General features: G+C 32.6%; 1 protein-coding gene across 13 annotated transcripts in view; it reads left to right on the plus strand.

The window, feature by feature from the left end:
- Positions 1-22,370, plus strand: part of LOC148622211 (uncharacterized) — an 89,304-nt gene that overhangs the window by 42,863 nt on the left and 24,071 nt on the right. For all 13 annotated transcript variants that reach the window (XM_088571869.1, XM_088571868.1, XM_088571865.1 and 10 more), the window contains 4 exons: positions 340-550; positions 2,149-2,258; positions 2,659-2,783; positions 7,873-8,013. In XM_088571869.1, coding sequence (XP_088427995.1) covers positions 340-550; positions 2,149-2,258; positions 2,659-2,783; positions 7,873-8,013 — 587 coding nt within the window. The remainder of the gene's footprint in view (positions 1-339; positions 551-2,148; positions 2,259-2,658; positions 2,784-7,872; positions 8,014-22,370) is intronic.

Here is a 22,370-nt window from a genome sequence, read left to right on the forward strand (position 1 = left end):
TGTTGTGACATTTTTATTTTATAGAGAAATGTGACTGATGGGAGAATTATTGAAGATGCAAAGATAAAAAAAAATCGCATTTTAGGCTGAAATGATATAATTACAATAAATAATGCAAGCAATAATTTCTGAATGTACACTACTTACACATGTATCGGTTACTCATCAGAGTTAAATACCAAAGATACATGTAAGTTCAATTTTACCCACAAAGGTTTCGTACTTGTAAGTCTGAACTACCAATTGTAAAAGAGCCAATACTTGTTCCGAAAAATATGTTACTTATTATATGTGAAGGCCATCATTGTCAAACATCTTCATTGATGTTTTTTTTTTCAGATTGGGGAACAACAGTACAGAAACATGTTGGCATCCAAAACCTATCTACCTCCTGAACAACCAGAAACCTAATCCACCAATAGCTGGCATCGCCTGCGGTGGTCGCCATACCATGGTCTGGTTAACAAATGGCAATGTCTTCAGCTTTGGTAACAACTTTTTTGCTCAACTGGGATATGATTTCAAAGTCCAGAATTATAAAGAGAATCAGGTATGTTAATCCAACACTGTTGATATGAAGAAGGCATCAAATTGGTCTTGATGACATTTTTGTTTTGTTTTGTTTTTTTTTTTTTTTTGGCTTCATGATTTTTCTCAAAAGAAGGGATTAAAATGATGATATGTGCATGTATTATATATTCCAGGACATGTTTTAGACTAGACATGGTTTTTAATTTTAATTCCATTTCCTCACTCCTATGAATGTTTTTAAAAAACCTATGACTCTTTGTTATCATTTCGCTTTAAACAAGAGGATGACTGTGTCCTTAATACTGTAATTTTTTTTTTACTGTTGGACAATATTTTGTAATTGTAATTAATCATAATAATGTGTAATGACGATAATTCCCTTAACAGTACTGGATACTGCTGAAGTATCCCATCAATGCTAGATAATTTTATACTTAATGCCATATTGGACATTCCAGTAGTACCTCTTTGTCATATGTTTGTTTTTTTGCTGTTCTACTATGCTGTGGCTCAGTCTGAACAGGCCTGCTGTTTTGTGGAACTTGTAATGAACTGATGATTTAATCTGTGCCCTAATTAATTTACCGTATACTGTGTCTTAAGAGCCACAAAGGAGTTCTTTTCCAGTTTGATATTTTGTTTTAAAGGGTAAACTACTGCCACCTATTATCAACAACAACTGTTATGGGAAACCATTGCCTCATCCAGATCAGGTGACAGTCACATGACCATAGTTTGAAATACATAACACTTTTTTGCGGAACTGACATTCATTTTCACTACATGCGTGGCATGGTAAATTCCTGGCACATGATTTGTTCTGCTTCCCTATAGATACTGCTTAATACTGCTAACACAAAATGGTTGTCTAATACATGTACATGTATGTGTACTGGTACTTATAAAAAAATCTCTTCACCATTTGGTCACAATATTTTTTAGTTTATGCAGTTCAAAAATGGCCATTGTCTGTGAGAATACAACAGGCTTTCATGCAGACCCTTATTTTCCTTTTTTTACAGCAGCCATTATTTTCCATATTAAAGTCTCAAAATCGTAAAAAAAAAATAAAAGCCCTTATTTTTGGTGGAAATCCTATATTATTTATAGCTGGATGGGGTGAATATTTCAAATATTTCACCAAAAAATGTGTGTCCTTTCCTACCCTGAAATCTTTGATTCATCTCTGTGGAGATGCATACACATTGTTTTTTGTTTTTGTTTTTTTGTTTTTTTTAATTTTGATAAGTAGATTTAAGCCCTAATTATTTCTCAAAAAAGTCCTTAAAATTCCTAAATATTACCCTTATTTCATAATTATTTCATAATTTGTCCTTTAATATGCCCTTAATTCTCACAAAATGTTGTTTTAAAGCGTGATTTGATATGATGTTTGGATTAACTCCTTATTTTGTGTCTGGATAAGTATATCTCAAAACTAAAAGAGTTACGAAAAATTTGTTTAAATGAAATATTCATGCATCAGTAAAGCATTTTGCTTTGAAGCTATACTTTAATTCTTTTTTTTCTGATTAAATGTGGTGTGGATTGGTTGTTCACAAAATTGACATAAATAATTACTTAGACATTACTGGTATTTATTTACCTTTTTTATAGATTACTCCTCAGTTGTTGAAGTTTTTGGTGTACAGACCTGTAGCTCAGGTGTCATGTGGAGAAAAACATTCTGTGTTCAGATTTGAAGGAGGCTCTATTGCCTGTGTTGGGTAAATGATATATTAGTAATTTGCCATGATGACTATAGATCAGTGAAACCATTTTTGTTTTGACTGTATTGATAAAATTGTCTAAATGCTGCATATGCTGGTTTTGGCTGCAAATCAGTAAAAAATAAATTGCACAATTGCAAAGTATGTGTTTTTTAAGTTGGATCTGATAGCATTTGAAACAGCCATAGTTCATTGATAGTGTTTTGTTGGACTTTTTAAAAGCTAGAAAAATTCAATACCTATAGTTGTACGTGTGTTTCAGGTGAGCAAAGATGTAAACAAGATTGTTTATGATATCATTAAACCATTACTTGATGAAAAAAAATTTGAAAAGCCTCATTCTTTTATAGCATCTAGACACTGATTAAAATATTATGTCATTAAACTTTTTTCCTAGTTGTAATACTCATGGACAGATAGGTTCAGACAATAAGGAAGAGGCCCTAGTGCCGAGGTTTATAGATCTAGATGAAAGGATCAACTATATAGCTTCTGGTTCTAACCATAACTTAGCAATTACAGGTATGGAAATTTTTTATATCAGGATGAAATGTGAATTAAGGCAAAAGATACCTAGAAGTCCCAGCCTGTTGTTTAGCTCAATACTACTCATTACCATTAATTGTCATATTCTATTGTTATTGATATATTATGTATCAAAAGTAAGTCTGCTACCAAAACATTTAATAAAAAGTTATAAAGGCACAGATTTAAAACTCAGCCCTTCAGTTTTATTCCCTTATATGGTTCTCTAGGTTACAATAAATACTGATAAATATGTGTAGTTATGGATTCATAAAGATAATTTAGAGAATACATCTTTCATCTTAAAATCTGAATTCAGTTCTGAAATACATTTTTAGACATATATGTTCTTAATTGGATTTGCTCCATTTTTATCCTTATGTAAACTTTGCCAACCATTGTAAAAACTACATGTAGTAAAAAATATTTAATTTCAATTAGAGTTACTGTTCTTTGCCTGTAAGGACTGATCACACCTGAACATGTACACATACCATGAGTTGGATGAAAAATAACATCATTTCTAATGTATGAAGTAAATCAAATTAAAAGGTTTCTAGATCCATTTGGCATGTTGTTTTTACAAGAAGAAAAATTAAACACAGCAAAATCTGACATAAAATGCACAATTACACCTACAATGACAAATAACTTGCAAGGAAACAATTTTAATGTGCCACTATTACTTGTGACTTTTGACAAATAAGTACTTTTTTAGGGGTAATCTATCAGAGAGAAATTTCATGTTTTAGGAAAGTATGATAAACCTTTATGGCAAGGTACAGGTTATGGGTTAGTAGTTTTTAATCTAGGGTTAAAAACATAAAATAACTAAACCACCCCAGATTAGTGCCTTACATGAGATAGTGACAAAATGTTGTGAAATTTACTGGCGACCTCTGACCCTTAACGCCTTGTCTTTGTCCAGTTACTCAACACGTGTCATCACAAATGACAAACGTTGTGTCAACAGACATCAGCCACCTGGCAGTACTTTTTATATGTCTTTTTGCTCTCAATCCTACATTTCATTTTAATTGGGCTTTACCTAGTCTTAGAGACATGCATGCCAGTTGAAAGAGTATGCATTTTTTTTGTGGCATCATTAAGAATTTTTTTTTAATAACATTTCTAGGACATCTTTCTTTCTTTTGGACCACCCACCATTGGTTCGTAGAGTTATTCACTTGGGCTTCTATTATTGCTGAAAACAGCACTTTAATTGAAATTTAGTGCAAAAAATATGTTATTTTTAGAGTAGCAAATATCTATAATGGATCCCATAAATAAGTCTTGTGACCTAGTATGTAAGGTCTTCATATCACTCTGTCTGTGGTCCTGAATATCAATATATACATGTCATCTGTAAGTTTACATGTAAAATGAAAATGTTCACATCTAGGTGTTTAACTGTCACTTCATGTTCATGTATACCTGTCTAATGTGCTGCTTTATTTTATCTTAATACAACAGATGTGCAAAGGCAAAAACTTTTGGCAGATGTAAACTAAACTCAACAGTTAGTAATCTACAAAACTTGGAGAAATGGCTGTAACCACAGGGAATGAACTACATGTATATGTTTCAGTGTACATTATTATGGCTGTTAACTATAAAAAAAACTCTTGGTTTTATTTCGACTGAGGAAATCTGTATATACATGTATTTTTTTGTTTAAGGGATCTACAGCACTCTGATTGTTTAAAAGATGTTATTTCTTTTCTTTGTGGCAGAACTCCAACATCTTTGGTTGTGACTCATTTAAAAGAGCACCCAGCTTCTGAGCCATAAACTGTATATTCCAGTCTGACTGGATTAAAAAAAACAGCTTATTCATATACACATTCTTGAACAAGAAAATAGTGGAAAAATAGATGTACTTTACTATATATTCCTAACCCGCACCTCAAATTTTTGAAAATTTATAGGATGATAGTGCACTGGGAAATATTCCTGATGAATAATGGCCTGTTGATTAAGGGTGGCATGAGTGTCTTTTGTTGACACATTTGAAGGGTTAAATAAATCAGATATACTTCATATTATGTAATCACTAGGCAATAAAATAAATTATGTTATCTGCTTACACCCACTGCCCGGATACATGTAGGCATGGCGAAAAACTTAGGCTTGGTTACTGGCTCTGAATACCAATGTGTCATCTTCTGCCTTCTATTCTTGTTTTGTTGTGACTTTCTATGCTCTAGTTGTCCCATTTAATGCAGAGATAGTGAATTGTTTACATGAACTCCATTTAATGATACTTTTTATTAGTTTTAACAACCTAAGAGATTTTGCAATAAAAGAAATTATGTTATCAAACTTGGAATATGTTTTCTTTTGTTTTTTCATTTTTTTATATCCCCACTCCGCAGGAGAAAAGGTATACTGTTTTATCCTTGTCCACGTATCTGTTAAAATTTTTTCTGTCACAGTTTTCCCAGCAACTGCTCATCACAGTGGCTTGAAAATTTTACACTTTCTTCTTGTAGGTATGCCATCTAGTTTTTGGAATCTGTTTTTGGAAAAATTCAACTTCAAGTTAGTGTTTACCGAGGACTTTATTTATTTTCTCTATATTGTGATTGAAAGTAAGGGTACATTGGGAGCCATCGCTCACTGATTTCTTGTGTTTTTCTATACTTTGCTGTTTTTTTCTGATATTCTTCCTGTTCCATTTTGTGTTAATCCATGTATAAGAAAATCTATCATTAGTAAAATAAAATTTGTACTAATAAAGATGTTGATGTTGTGCTGTTTTGAGTTAAAATATATTGTCCAGGAAATATCCCTATGAAGACTTCCTTAATATGTTTTCTTCAATGGTAAATATTTTAGTTCAACTTTGATTTTACTGATTAATTGTACCCACTTCTCCTATAATTTATCTTAATTGTTTTATTTGTTATACATGAACTTAGATATTTTTAAAAGTTTGAAAATTATGAGTATTATCACGAACTTTGTACCAGGAACCAAGACCTGCTCTTTTAACCAATCCAAAAAGCCTATCCACATGTTACTACATGCCATTAATTTGCACAGGTTATGTGCTGCTGTACATATTGGTGCATGTTCAAGGTTAAATTGTCAGCTAAATGTCACTTGGTGAAGTACAAGTTGTATAGTTCTCTGGCAATGTTACATAATCGGAGTCAAAGTCATGTCCTACTTGTATTACTGGTGACTTTTTGATAGTAATCACACTGGAATGGCCAATTAGTCATTCAGGCCCCATCCAGAACCATGTCTCTGGTTACCCATGTGAACAATTATTTTTCAACAACTGTTGCTAACTTGTAGAACTCACAGGAATAAAGAACAAAACACAGTCATCAAAATGGTCATAAGAAACCTGCATGTCATCTGAAAACAGCTCCAAGCCATCCTTTTGTTATATCCAGTACACTTTGGTGCATATCCATTTATCATTATCCAATAAACTTTTTTATAAAAAAAAAAATCCTGCATCAGTGGAGACCCAAGTAAAGGCCATTTTTCCTTAACAGGTATTTGTAATTGCATTTTTGAGAATCTTTAAAGAGGGAAATAAAATAGATAAGATTTAATTTAAATTCGTATGCAAATAACCTAACATGCTTTACCTGCATTAAATATGGTAGTTATTGAAAGTGTCAAGTGCATTTGTCTGGGAATTGGATGGGGTTTCGTCCTTGGGTTACATCACTGTTTACTTGGTGTAGAATTTTATACCTTTTCTCCACTTAAGTCCGCAATTAAATCATTCTAGGGTTTCCCTGCTAGATATCCAAGATCAAACATAGATAATATGTTGGAAACACGAGTCCCTGTTTCTGTGTCACATTCAAGGTTGCAAGTTGACTGGTAGATCGCAAATTTTTGGTATTTTATGATCTTTGGATTTTTATGGTGATCCAACTCTTTATCATCAGGTCATGGTGATAGATGACTTCAATGCCCTCTCCTTAAATCTATCTCTTTCACTCTTCTACAATTAGGTATTATTTGTTGTTTCTGTCAATTTTATATGTATATAGAGTAAGAATGAGACAAAAAAATACCTTTTTTCTTAACGCCCCATGCAAAAGCAAAGAATCAGTTGGGCTGAACATGACTGATGTTGGGTTGCTGCTGAACTGAATCATGTATTTACTACATTAACTACAATGTCACATTTTTTTAGTATTTGGTGTAATATTGATGTTTAACTTCATTTTTATGCAAAAAATTACAGATTGTGAGAATTAGATTTTATGGGCACAAAACCTTAATAATTATAATAATTAATAGCAATGAACTTAATTTTTTGGTAGTAAAAATTACACTTTTGTAATGATGTGCCTATGAGCTATCAGGTGAAAAATGGATAAACACTTCATTTGAATTTGGGCCCTTTTGGACAAAATTAGTCTATATGCCTGTACTAATTTCACAAGAAGCGAACATTGATTATCGTACACAAAATAGACTTTAATCACTGCTGAAACTTTGTGATTACAACTTCTTGAAAGCAAAGTGAGAATTCTAACATCAGAGCTTTATTTCCAAGGAAGGCCAATTATCTGAGTGGGGCTAGGACAAGTTTTTCTCTTTATTTATTCTGAGGATGGTCTGGTATATCTATTAGGTATGGGTTGTGTAGAGAAAGGTTCTATTTTCTGTCATGATTATTTTAAGAAATTTAATTGGGACTATGGGATATTTTTTTTTTCACTAACATTAATATGCGGTAGGTTTAACCTATAAGAGTAAAAACCTGTCCACTAAAGCTCAGGTCTTATCAGTAGATATGCTTCAAGTGTCCTAGATCCCTAGCTCCTATTACGCTTGGGACAACTTGGGGTCTGGGTTGTTCCATGAAGATACTAATTGCGTGAAATTAGAAGTACAGTTTGTTTTCTCATGATTTATCCATTTCTGCTCTACAATATCTAGAAATTCTGAAGAGTTTCTTCAGACTGTAGTCAGGTTCTCAATGATTCTAGGACTTTATCTTAAATTAGTTTAGTATTGTTTTCTGTTTTGAGAATTTAGTCCTTTATTAGGCCACATATATGTGATGTGTGGTAAGAACTTCTATTTTCAAATCCTTTTTTACTTACAGAGGAAGGCCAGGTCTATCAGTGGGGCTATGGGAAGTCCTGTGGAGAGAAAAACAAACATCTATTATCACCAACTTTGGTGGAGAAACTGAGAAATGTGGTCCAAGTGGCTGGAGGGGCTTATCACAGTATGGCTTTAACTGGTATGTATTGGAACTTTCTTGTGGACATATATAATTATTAATACAATGTAGGATAATTAATTGGAGAGAGTGAATAACCAAAATATTATCACGAGTGCCAAGGAACATCTTGATTTAAAGAATGAGCAGAACTTAATTCACCAAAACATCCTTGGCATGAGTGATCATAATTTGGTTATTCACATAAACCAATTGATTATCCTATTTATTAAATGAATTTTCAAGATGAATTTAAAATTTTGTCATTTGCAGATTGATATCAACGTTTTGGCGGGAGAAAGCCCAAGAGTGAAATTACTTATTTTATTTCACAGTGTGAATTATCCAAATTTATTACACTGGGAACATTCAATAAAACACTGTTATTATCTTTATAATAAAGATTATTAATTTTCATAATTTAACTATTGAATTGGAAGCTTTATGAACTATGAGTCAAGTTTTTCCATGATGCTCTTTATCTGGATATTTTAATTTTTTTGGGAGATAATCCATAGTGAGAGAGAAAAAAACAAGAAACATCAACTATTGCAAGAACTCTGGGGACCATAGGAACTATGGCAGGGACTCAGGGAGAACATAGGAACTATTGCAGGGACTCTGGGGGAACATAGGAACTATGGCAGGGACTCTGGGGGAACATAGGAACTATGGCAGGGACTCAGGGGAACATAGGAACTATGGCAGGGATTCTGGGGGAACATAGGAACTATGGCAGGGACTCTGGGGGAACATAGCAACTATGGCAGGGACTCAGGGGGAACATAGCAACTATGGCAGGGACTCTGGGGGAACACAGGAACTATAGCAGGGACTCAGGGGGAACATAGGAACTATGGCAGGGACTCAGAGGAACATAGGAACTATAGCAGGGATTCTGGGGGAACATAGGAACTATGGCAGGGACTCTGGGGGAACATAGGAACTATGGCAGGGACTCAGGGGGAACATAGGAACTATGACAGGGACTCTGGGGGAACATAGCAACTATGGCAGGGACTCAGGGGGAACATAGCAACTTTTGCAGGGACTGTTGCTTCATTTGACTAGGACTATGTTTCCTTTAATGCCTGAAATGGTTCTGAGAGGAGGTGATTAAAGATGTTAGATACAGTTAAAAGTCAATATCTTGTCATGAATTCAAATAATAATGCCAGAAATGTAATAATTGTCAACTTTGACAACATAATAATTGAATATTATACAAATAATGACATTAACACTCTGGTATCCAGTTTATATGTCCACTTGAATCAAATCTGTCAATGTCTTGTTAGACAGATGAAAATGTTTCTCATGTAATAATGTGTTGTGGTCAGTCTGTTCATGTGGTCATTGATCACTCTGTTGTCCTGTTTGTACACAATAGACCATTACTGGTCATTATTATATTTAATTACCCAGTCTGTTGCCATTGGTGGTGTTACAATAACCAAGCAAAGGAAGTTGAACATTACAATTGTTGCATTGGTTGTTTTGTAAACATTGTGCATAATTCTGGAGAGGGTTATTGTCAGGGGGGTGTCATTATAGGAATTCAGTGGAAGAAATGCCCATACATTAACTTTAACTAGCTCCTGGACTGGCATTGACAAGATAAAGCTAATTGAAAGGTTCTTGTCACTGGGATGTGAAACCGTGAGAACTAGGTACAGCTTGTACAATATGCACATGTGAATCAAGAAAATATTCAATTGTCAATACTTGACGGTTTTGTCATGGAAATCTAGATGACAATAATGTTATGTCTGTTTGAGATTTTACCCAAACTTTCCTCTTTTTGACAATTTTACATTCTTTTAATTGGATGCTGGCAGAAAGCATACGATTACATTCAAAGTCAAGGCATGTTATTTGGCAGATGAATTTGGTAACATTGTCCCCATAACATACATTTTAGAGTTTTTGGCATGCAAGTTGAGTCATGATTGTATAATGTATTTTGTACTCCCTCTTAGTCACATTTCAATGATGGAATATATAATGTAGTGAACAATGGTCTGAATCTATAGAAAAGTTTTCATGTTGTTATGGCGAGCTGTCTTTTTTTGTTATGATGACTTTAAAAATAGTTATGTCATGTTGAAAAGCTTAATTTGATTTCAATTAATAATTTGCTGTTTAATTTAAAGTATGATTTCTTTGTATGAATTTATTAACAGATGGGCTAGAATTAAACCCAAAAATGTGAGAAGGTAGTATTTGTACATGTATTTTAGGAATATCAATTAAATCTACTTGTAATACTTAAAAACATATTGATGTTTTTCTTTTCTTTTTCAAAAAAAAAAATATTGGTTGTTTCTCTCTGGTCAGTCCTTATTTCCCCATCAAAAATTATCTTCAGTTAATACTTTTACAATATAAAAAAATATCATTTAACATGGATTGACTTAAAACTGAAGATTTATCATTGAGTTCAAGTTGATTTGGATGTGTCTTAACAATCACAGTACATTATTATTTCATCTCTACAAGTGTGTAACAACTTTATGGATTACTGCTACTAGGGATGAGGAGCTTAGACCCTCTTAAAATAAAATAATAGAGCTTTCAATACTGGACATAAAGGTTTAGGACCTTACTCCCCTTCAACTTATTGTCAATGACTAAATCTTCTACCAAAATACTGTAAACATATTAATTTATGCAGATTCTGTCAAGTGAACATATTGGCTGGTATCAATTTTGGCATTTTAAAACAAATGATTAGCATTATATTATATATGTTTCAAATCTATTTTGCTGGTACTGGTTTTCACGATTTTCTGTCCACTGGGAAAATAGCAAATTAGTATGTTTACATCTGGACTTTTTAAAATCAAGTCCAAATGTGTTGTGATAGTTAAAAAAATGGACATAATTTCTTTTACAATGTATCTGTCCTATTATCCACAGTTGACACTGCCCTACCAAGGTGTCTAACTGTACATTATAACATTGATGTCCACAGTTTTGTCACGGAAAATTAACAAAACTGTAATAAACCCCCACCTGACACGATGAACACAGGTGTTACAGTTTCCTTGTTAGTCATCTGATAGTGCTAACATCTTATTAAAATCGTCATAAAAAGTCACAATAATTAAGACCTTTCACATCTTAAGCTGCTTAGAATCATCATAGCAAATTATGGGGCAATGAAATAAACACATAGTAGAGACATTTGACCTGAAGGGATGTTTAACAAAGTGGTTATTTATGGTCTACATTGTGATCTTTTGTGTAAGTTTATGAGCAAGGGTCAACCTCTGCTACCCAAAGGCTTTTTTCTACCTGGCTGCTTACCTTTTGTAAAAGACATAATAGTTAATATCTTTTCACCAATAACAAGAAAAAACATATGTTTTTCACATCGATGGATATCGGACTAAAGTACACAACCCTGTGTCAGCCTGTGCATGGCCTTTCAATGTCTGACAAAGGACATTATAACATCGTATTTGTTTGTGGAGTTGAACTAGAATATTTTGTGGTTTAATTATTTATTTTTGAAATTTATCTTTCTAGTAATCAGCACTTTGACAGTGCTCACAATTGATGTTGAGATATGACTTCAGCTATTGCTTATTATATTGATAAAAAGTAGGAGTTATTCCCCTTTTACTGTTGCTTGATAAGTCTAAGTATGTTGATACCGGTACATATATACACATACAGCTTTTTTTATTAGAATAAAGGACCTAACAAACCTGGCTCTTTCTAATTAATGACAGTTTAAGAGACAATTGTTAAAAGGTTTCATTAATTATACTAATTAACTAGAGGTCATAATAATAAAGGAAATGACATAAGTGGTCAGTCTCTTGTGTCTAACAAAGCTGAACAAATTCATAGTGGCCCAAATTTATATAAAAGTACTTTTGGTAATCTCTGTGAGTTTTTAATATTTTTATCATGGTTTTACAATGGTGTATTTGTGGCGTTTCCCCATTTCAGTTCCTTTTTCTTTTTTATTTGTTGTGTAATTTTAATGGACTAGCAAAATTATTGTTGTTGATAGGACTTTTTTTTATCATAAATATAAAATGAATATTTTGTTGCATAACAAATTTCCTGGTTTTACCAAATTTGGAATCATGAAAATTGGTCCACTGAGACAAAATTGTACTGGTACTTTCTGAATACTTTGAAATATACTCATAGTGTCTATTTTCGTGATAAAGAAATTTTTAAAAATTCATATCCTAAAATTTATATAATTAAATAATTGCTGGATTTTACCCCTGCAAAGGTGTTTTATATTTTTCCAGGAAGTAATATTAGAAATTGATTATTATTTAGTGTGAATGGAAAATTTGATATTCTTGGTGTCTCCCCTTACTGATGTGTTGATATCGAACAATGGTCCTCAAGTGTTAGGTTGAATTTGATTGATTAAGTATGCAACCCAGACTATGTAATCTGTGATAAAAATCTTTGACTTCAAAGTATGCATTAAGGGTTATGTAAAATGTGTTTTAAATGTCACCCTCTACTCTGTGCATAATTAGGCTGACATAAAAGTCATTAATTTTACCCTTCAATGCAGGGTTCAGTATAGCTCTCTTAAAGAAGTGGGGTAACTCCACCCTAAAGTTTATCATGCTACCTCTTACCTGAGAAACTACCTGACAGGTCTGAGCGTGAAGCATATGGCATTTTGATGCAGAATTAAGTAAGGTTGTAATCTCTGATCTTATGAAATGCACATAAGATGCATGATAATGGCATTGGGCTCGATAAATCTTAACCTTTAAACTTCCTATCCATGTAATTGAGTCTTTGATCATATAGAAACCTTTTGTGTTTGTATTTTGATAAAATGAAAAACCTTCCAATCTAGGGAGGAGAGTTAAGGTTTTTTGCTGTTTATGATGTAAAAACAATTTATGAAAACTTTGTAATTATTGACTTTCAAGTTGCATCAAGGTCATAACTATGAGCAGGTGCATCACCTGTGTTGATAGGATCAATGAGATCATGCCATGTTAGTTATACAATTCTATAATAGATTGTGAGTGAAAAGATCCTCCAAAACATTTAAATTTCATCTTGTTTTACCTTCATTTCTTATTCTTTTGATGTAATTGTTATTTTATGTTTTTGTTTATCATTTCTACTAACTGGTGGGTTATTTTTATACATAGTAACAGTAGGGTATGGCTTCTTTTGGAAAACATCCTTCTCATTGTTTTACAACAGAGACAAGCACTACTTCCTAAGGTCAGAAATTTGTGTTCCCTGTCAAAAATAAAGCTTTTAAGGATTGCTGTTCATTTTTGTTAAGGTTATGTGAAATAACCAACATAGTGCCAGTTTATGCTTGATGAACTGCAAAGTAGCTTACAAAGAAATGTAAACTGCCCCAAAGTTGGTTATATGCGAGCTTAACTTGGTCAGAAATTAAAAATAATTCTTATCATTCAATTCCTAATCTATTAAAGTAAAAGTTTGGATTTTTCTCTTCGTCAAAGTCTTATTTAGTTAGGAATTATTTGAAATGTGAACTGCAGACCTATTGATGTTAATGACATCATAGTACCTAGTTAGTTTATGGAAGATCTTACCCAGATGAGAAATAAACGATCAAATTAGAGTATTGTTTACTCATCTATACCATAAAATGTGTGTATCATTAACATTAAGCTGTAAACTGTACCAACATGTTATTTTTGTGTAAGTAGTAGAAAATAACTGTCGATCAAGACCTCATAGCTCACAGAGCAGTATATGACATCATCAGCTACCTCTTTGTTTTGATTATAATAAATGGAGGGAGCATTATATTATTTGTTAGTGTAGAAATATGTAGTTATCATATCTAGTTTGGATTTCTACTGACCCCTGACACAGTTTAGTATTTGGGATTTGGGTATCAATGTTGTTTGTGTGCCATAGACATGTTTGGGCTCCAGTGTCATATGTTGTCATTTTTTACTAAAAGATGAAGAAAAGGAAGGAACTTAAAATGGAGGGGGCAACATTGCCTAACTTTCTACTGCTTGCCTTATTTTTGCTAGGAATCAACTTGTTCCTTTCAACTCAATGGTTTAGTATTGCTTGATATTACACATGGTGTTGTGAATTTTGTCTGTTCAATGACACAATTTATAAAAAGGTCTGAAATTTAATAATAATTGCCTATATTAAAATTATGAAGTACGCACATAAAACTTGAATGGAAGTTTAAATAAAGTCTTTAAAATTTAAAATTTTATGCATGTGTAAAGTAAACCTATATCACATGCTGAACAGCAGTGTGTTCTAAAGATTTGATTGCAGTCAAGATTAGAAAATTGCAATTTTTAAAAGCTTTTAATGATTTATTCCCATCTTATAACCAAGACATGTAATTCTTTCAGCTCATTTTACAACAAAACCTATATATTGTTTCATCTATTTGCAATTAAAAAGATTTACATCATAGTTATATTTTTAATTATATCAATTTCATTGTTAATTATAGAACGATTGTGCAGACAATTTACACCAAACTGGTAACCTATATCTTATGCAGGTAATTAGAGGCAAGTCGGGTCGAAAGAAAAAAAAGTTGATCCAAGCCCAAATGACAATCCTCTATGTAAAAACTGCATATCCTTGGATAACCCTTTCCCTAATTATGCAGAAAATCAGATCTGAACTGGAGACTTAACAGTATCAGATTTCCATCTGTGCAAATTAAATCGCAGGTAACTTATAATATTCTCGTTGCATGCTGCACCATAATGATATTTAAAATGCTGTGAGTGTAATACAGGATGCACCAAGAGGGTGACCTTAGACCCGCTGCACAATGCATGTTAGTGTTTTCATGTGTCTCCACCAAGATCAATGAAGATGGCTAGCTCATCACCATTTATTATAACACAAGGGTTATGTTTGTGTATTTATTTAGAAGATAAAAGAGTATATGATTATCTAGGTATCCCACCCTGCAATGTTTTATGACATTCAGACTCATTAATTGCTCCCTCGACATGCACCTGTGATACATAACAAAGTGTGTCATTGACAAGGTCATCATTGTTTAGTAGTACTATTGACTTCAGTTTTATCTTCGGTCCATTTTTTTTCTGCAAGATATTTGAACTTTGGTATTTGTTTTTATGCAACTGGGCAATCAGTGGTTCATGGTTGTATCTTGTTTACAGTACATGTGTGTAGCTAAATTTAGGGTTAAATTAAAGTTAAAAATTAAGATACATGCCTGTATTTGTAGATATGAAGTTGTAGTGTTTGATGGACATGCAGTTGTGTGAATTATCATAATTCATTTTAACTTTACAACTGGTTTTAAAGTCTATTTTCCTGAAAAAAAAAACTTTAAACAAAATTTTATTCCTGGTTTACCGATTCTAATTACTAACCCTTGCTTTGAGTGCTATGGGCAGAAAGTGCAAAAATAGTTGGATCAATGAACTGGAAGAGGGACTATGGTACATGAATTTTAAGGAGACAAAGAAATGTGGTTTATTAGCAGAAATAAGTCAGAATTTTTTAGTGTTATAACTGTAGTTCTAACTATAGAAAATAGTATAAGAGTGAAGGAAATAGTTTTTATAAGAATTAATATCTCCTTAGATTTATATTTTTGAGTTTGTTGCCCTTTGCAATGAGAAACGATTCCTACATGACACTAACATTCCCAGGCTGATTTTTTGGAATTATAAATTATTATAACCCCTATTGGCTAGGTATAAATCTAACAAGTCACAAATATTTTTACAGCCAAAGGCCAGAGAATTACAACATTTGTGCAGTTTATGGTCTAACACGCAAATCCTTGAGCAAGTGTAGCGGTCTATTAACAATGTTCTTCAAGCTTTGACTTTTTGACAGAAATAAATGACGATTATGCAAAAAGGTCAAAAGTTATCAATTCAAAAGCCTCTTTGAAATGAAATATGATTTTTTCACCTGTACAGGTAAATATTCTAGTCAATTTATAAAGAATAATCATGATTTTGTCTCCTTGAGTGGTTTGCTGAAGTAGAAGATTTTTCATAACTTTTATTTACTTTGGTGTTAACCTATTAGATAACAAGTCGCGACCTTGTCCTGAGACAACCTACACACTGGGTTATAACAGGTAAACAGAAATATTACCTTAAGGGTGTAAAGGTTGATGTCCAACAAATTAGGTTTTGTGTTTAAAATCTTTATAACCATAATCTGTCTACACCAAAGTATGGATCAGGGAAAAGCTACCATTATGGTAAAAGAAATATTAAAATTTGAACAAAAATATCATAGAAATATTGAATACAGTGCAAATTAAAAAATATGGTAATGGATAATTAAAAAGACTTTATGGATGTACTAAACTGCTGCTTGTCTTCAAGGCATTGTTTCAAATTAAATTTTCTTCAGAAGTTTTGAAGTAGTTGATATGAATTGTTATGAAATGGGTGAATAAGATAAAAAGTAACATTGCAGTGACCCTAGGCTAAAGTGAGGGCAGCACTGAAAAACATACATACCACGGGGTTATTAAAGAGTCTAACAGGAGGGCACCTGGCATCTCATACATACTGACATATCAATTTATACTGTAACCTGACCCTATAGAAGTTTCTGAAAAAAGCTAAATTCTTGTTGATCCCAGACAACTTTGCACTGACCCTTAGACTGCTGGTAGATCCAGTATTGCTCTACCATGACCCTGCTAGTAATTATCTTATTGACCCATCCAAACCTCCCCACACTACCAAGTGGCAAGGCTAAGACCCTACAAACCCTTGGGTAATAAGGTATTCTAATGAAAGTAAATTTGAGTGACAAGGCCTCGATCAGTATTGTCATATTTCATAGCTGTATATAACTTGTCATAATTGAGTTTCTTCTGCACATTGGTTGTGTTTAATTAGATTGTGGTGGTCTGGGAATTAGCCTCTCCAAGCATGGTTTTCATCAATGTCAAAGCTGTAAAAACAATATCAATCTAACAATATTTCCTTTTTATTTATGAATAAACATAGCTTTCATTTTAATTGTGATGTGTAATAGTTTTATGGCCCTGGTGCTGCATTGGAATCAAGTGGATAAAGGTTTCTTTTAGTCTGGAATTTATAACATGTTGATAGAAAAGGATTAAATGTCCTTTTGAGACAATGTAATTTAGCATTTTTTTTTACTAATAAAAGGAGGTTTCCGTATATTGAATTTAAAATTATATAGTTATCTCCCTTAGAACACCTTATTTTACTCTCAGAACCTAAAGTCATACTTAAAAATACATACTTTTTACTTATTTTTATAAATAATTTTGCTGATTCTAGGAGAATGCACACTAGTCAAATTAATCTTAGGAATTTTTTTTCAGAGTTTATTCAACTCCCTTCAATTTATTTCAAATTACTTTGCTATTCTTACAGAGTTTTACATATTAAGGTAAAACATTCAGGTTTAAAAAATGAAAGCTTGGGTAGTGGGCAAAAACCCCAATGAAGATATCCATATTGTACTGTTCTGTTGAAAGCTATATGTCTTCTGTCCTTCTGAAGTTTCCCTTCCCTAGTTAGCCTTTTATCCCTGAAGCCATGGTGTTCCTTTCCAAAATACAGCACCACATGTGCAGTCAAATACCCAAATACAATGCATACAAATGCCTGAATTGTCCACTTTAAATTTTTGATTCTGATAAGGAGGTTTTTGTAAGATAATACTTGAGCATTTAATTGGGCTCTTAAGATGTGCTTCGTCTTTTATAACTAGCTTTTTATCTTGCCTGCTGGAGATCTGGAGAGCATCACTATTTAAACAATGGCAAATATATTTTCCTAATTTTTTGACAAATTGTGCATATGACCTACATTTAATGTAATTTTATCCTACTGCAGGTGCACTGCTGATATTTATAACTAGTTAAAATAACAAAAACCTATTTGATAATAAATGCATGTACAATTTATCACCATCTTCAGCTGAAGGGTTTATGTACAGGCTGTTTAGCTAGTGCATTTGGGACCTACTTTAAACCTAGTATATGATTGCAAGATTGCAGGGCTGGGTCATTGCCAGTTGTTTTTTTTTATTATTTTTTTTCTGCATTTTAAAGTTTTTTTTTTAATAAAAAATAAATGTTGAAATAGAAATGTACTAAGTTAATTGTTGGGTTTTGAATAAATGAAAAAGCTTTTGTCAGTTTTAATTTTTTTTTAATCTGTAATTATTTCTTCATTATGGTAAAGTATGTTTTCCCAGTATCTATAATTTCTTCTAGATTCACTTGCATTATTTATAAGAAATTAAAGTGAAAAATTCTGAAAGGAGATTCTGTTTTTTGAGATTCAAAGGCAAAATCTCAATTTAAATAGCTAAAAATGGTCTTAAATATTTGTTCCTTTACCTGGTGTCTGTTATGTAAAGAAAAAAGAAAAACAAAAAGATAATTGAAATCCCAAATACACTGTCATAATCAGTATTGTATAAATCAAAATCTGAAATCATATAAGATTATGAAATGATACTATCAGTCTTACAAAAAACCTGTTCAGTATTCCAGGGTACATGTTTAATTGCCATCCTTTTCACATTCAGTCGTATTGTATCCACTCTGCATTATTTATTATAATATACATGCAATCTTTATTTGCACCATGATCAAGGGTAGACTCAGTTTTCAAATATCTAGCTTTGATATGTTTATGATACCATCGAAGAAATTAATTTATTATGTAATGAAATAGTCAGTCCTGACAATTTTTTCACCACAATGAATTGTGAAAAACAATATAGTACCATTTCAAGTGGAGAAATTTGATTTAAAAAATAGTCATAAAAAGATGAAATTTAACAGATAGGCGAGATTTTTCTCTTGTTGAATAAAATGAAATCAGATTATATTTAAAATGCTGCAATTCTGGAAAAAAGGAAGGGGTATTAAAATTTAAATTTTTGATGGTTATTACAATCTGTGATTAAATGTGTCAGAGCACAATGAGTATTTGGATAATTGCATTTCGTTTTAAATATTTTTCTTTCAATGCATGGCTGCAGTAATTTTATCTGTCAAAATAATTTATTTGTAATCTTCATGTCTCAAATTCCTTGATAAAATTTATGCATTCTTATCTTTGGCATAGAAATGACGAAATTTCCCACAGTGGACAGTATCTTCCAGTGTCCATAATTCACCTGTTATAAATTAATAGTTATGAATGGAGGGTTGGACTTGCAAGTGGTTAATACAATACAACCCTGCTGACTACTAGTTCGCCATGCAAGAATTTGGTGGGAAAATTATACAGAGAATGGGATTAAAGTTCAATAATTTGAGGTTAAACTGTCAATGATAAACACGCAATTGTCCAGTCTCAGCTTCAACAGGGGAAAAACTACTGAAGAGTCCACTGAGACATGTTAACTAACTGTTGAAGCGAAATTTTATTTGTCATGTTTGAGTTAACAAGGCAGAATAATGGTATTTTGTTTGACTCTAGAAATTATAAAATTGTCATTTTCAATTACTGTAAATATTATCCCAGTTGTCACAGAGCAAGGAAAAACATGAAATGTACATCTAATAATTTGTAGAACTGATTAACTGGTTAATTTGTGACAAATTGAAAAACATCATATTTTTTTTTTATTTTGAAAGGAAGTGTAATTATGTCCTTTGCATAGCAGTGTTTTCCTCATGAAATCAGTGTGAAAAAGGTATTTTAACAAAACTGTATAGACCCTTTCCTATTAACGATATAAACTTCTGTGAAGTAGATCTTTTGGTATAACAAAATAATTTTCCTGACAAAAGTGCATATTGATTAACAAAAGGTCTATTTATGCAGTATTTTAGGGGAACCTGTTGTAAATGATGAATGACTTACATCTTTATGTGTAGTAAAGGATAGCTATAGCCCCATAGAAAGATTGTTGATGATAACTATTTTTCCCAAAATCAAAAGAAGAATAGAAATCAATTAACTATAGTTCAATAAATCAACATTAGCTATATATGTGTGAAATGTTGGGATTCAAAAAATAAAATAAAGGTGATTATACCCCAAATTTCTAGATTATTCAACTTCTTATGCCTGTATATGATATATCATGGGAGAGAGAAAATTACACCTGGTGAAAATAAAATCAACCATTTCTACAATCGAAAAGGACCTTTACAGACCATATATGACATCTACACATTTCTACAATAAAAACACCAAATTTTCAACTTGCCAACAAAAAAAAACTATAATGGTCTATAAAATATCTGGAAAAATATGAAAGATTATGATTGTTTGCATATTGGACTATTCCACTTTCTAGGTTTCTACAGAACTTGTCTGTGCTCCCTGATCAGTTTATTCTATCATTTATTTATTACTTTATTATGAGGCAAGCATGCACTTTACAGACTGATATAGAAAATTGAAGATAATTAATAAACTGAATATACTGATTGCTTACCCTCAGTGCCCTTACATGACCCAATCCTGCCAAAAAATAACAGATTAGCAAAATTACAAGAGAGTCTTGACATGTAGATGAAAAATAGCATCAGTGATAGAAATTTGGAGGGTTATGGAACTTTTCATTTGCACTGCACCTGTAACCTTGATGCTGAAACATATACATGTATTGATGTGATGTATGGTTGCTTAATCTCAGATTGTCCTCTTTGACCAGACACCTGCAAATTATGTAATCCTGTCTGCACCTTATCACATTGGCTGGCATTTATAATGGTGTCTAACCTCATTGTGTTGTCACCTATATACATAGTTTATGGTCAGCTTAAAGTGACATTGACAAAAATTAGCTTAGTTTGAACTAATTATTTTGAAGTATACTGCTCCTGATAAGTGTGGGGCAAATCATTCTTTTCTAATTTGTTTGCTCATTTTAATTAAAAGAAAATTAAATTGATTTCGATTTTAGAAACTGTTTGATTTTGATAATTGTTTATACAGAATTTAATGTAAATTTGATTTGCTTTCAGTTGGTATTTCTAGACTGGTATCTCTGTAAATTTAACAATTTTGTCAGAAAGATCCAAATTTTGCTGCTAATCTCACCCATATTTCTAAGATACAGAAAAAATCCTTATCAGAGGCATTTGCCTTTTACCAATTTCCTTTCTGTAAAGCGTACAATTAATATAATCAAATTAGCTTTCCACCCAACTCTTTATACATGCTGGTCCTGTGCAGGTCCGGTTGTCAAAAGAATAGGCCTGTAGCAGCACTAAGATTGTCGTAAAAGGCAACTAAATAGTGCTCAGGGCCCTGGCCAGGGGCCAGGGCACTCTGCCCAGAGAGTAACTGGGTTGTGTGCCCCAGGTGGTGGAATGGGGTACCCCTGGGGTGTTACATGCTGGGGTTGTCGGGCCATAATACAGAAAACCTGACCGCAAACCATAGTGGTGCACCATGTTGGGAAAAATGCCATGTTCCTCGCACATTACAGAACCCTACTGTGGTATTCTCCCAGAGTAGGAACCATAGGGATTTGCCACAGGAGGCAAAATTGCCTGACCCTTACCACCTCTCCCTGTTTCCAGTGGCAATCGAAATTTGTCAACCCCATTATCCTTGTATCCCATCCCATTTTTCATTTCATCATCATTTCATGTTCATTTTATCATCCACTTCATGTTCATCACCTGAATATAGCTGAAATATTGCTGCTGGGTGTTAAACCCCAACAATCAATCAATCATTCATACATGCTGACATTTGCATAACCATGAGGAGGACTCATAGCCAAAGTTTCCAACAGCTGACATTTTACCTATTGTAGGTGACCTTGACCTAATCTCCATGTGCACAGGTGTGTGAATTGGAAATTACAATTAGAATAGATTCTTTATTTGTTTAATTACACATTTATATTCAGAGTATCAGGTTGTATAGGTTACATTCATATTTAATGGCTGTAGACTGTCTTCTGGAATTAAACATTCAGATTATGTACTTGCTTTACATTGTATAGTTCCAGACTTTGTTTACCTCAAGCAGGTTATTTTTATTCTAATATATGTAATCACTGGTTTCTTTTGTCTGGAAGGCAACTTCAATTTGATCTGCATTGGCTGCCCAATATGGTTAAGGTACTAAAATAAAAGTTTTAAATCACTGAATGACTTAACCATCCCTGTACACATGTATAGTTCACTGGAAGATTCAGTAAACTATACATTAGTTCTTTGGTACATGTATTTCAAATTGGTAAACCCATAAATCACCTAAAAACTTCAACTGCTGATAAATTACACTTTGCATGATATTTAGATGCACTTATACTTAAAATTTATTATGAAAATACTTTCCTTTTAATTTTAAAATGGCATTTTCACCTAATAGATTTATGGTCTGATGACCTTTTTTGTAACATTGTATGCCCTACCTGTGTTTCATGACGCTTATTCACAT

This window comes from Perna viridis, chromosome 3 (genome assembly GCF_037379345.1).
Source record: "Perna viridis isolate PV_CMFRI_1.1 ecotype Kerala chromosome 3, ASM3737934v1, whole genome shotgun sequence".
Lineage (NCBI taxonomy): Eukaryota > Metazoa > Mollusca > Bivalvia > Mytilida > Mytilidae > Perna > Perna viridis.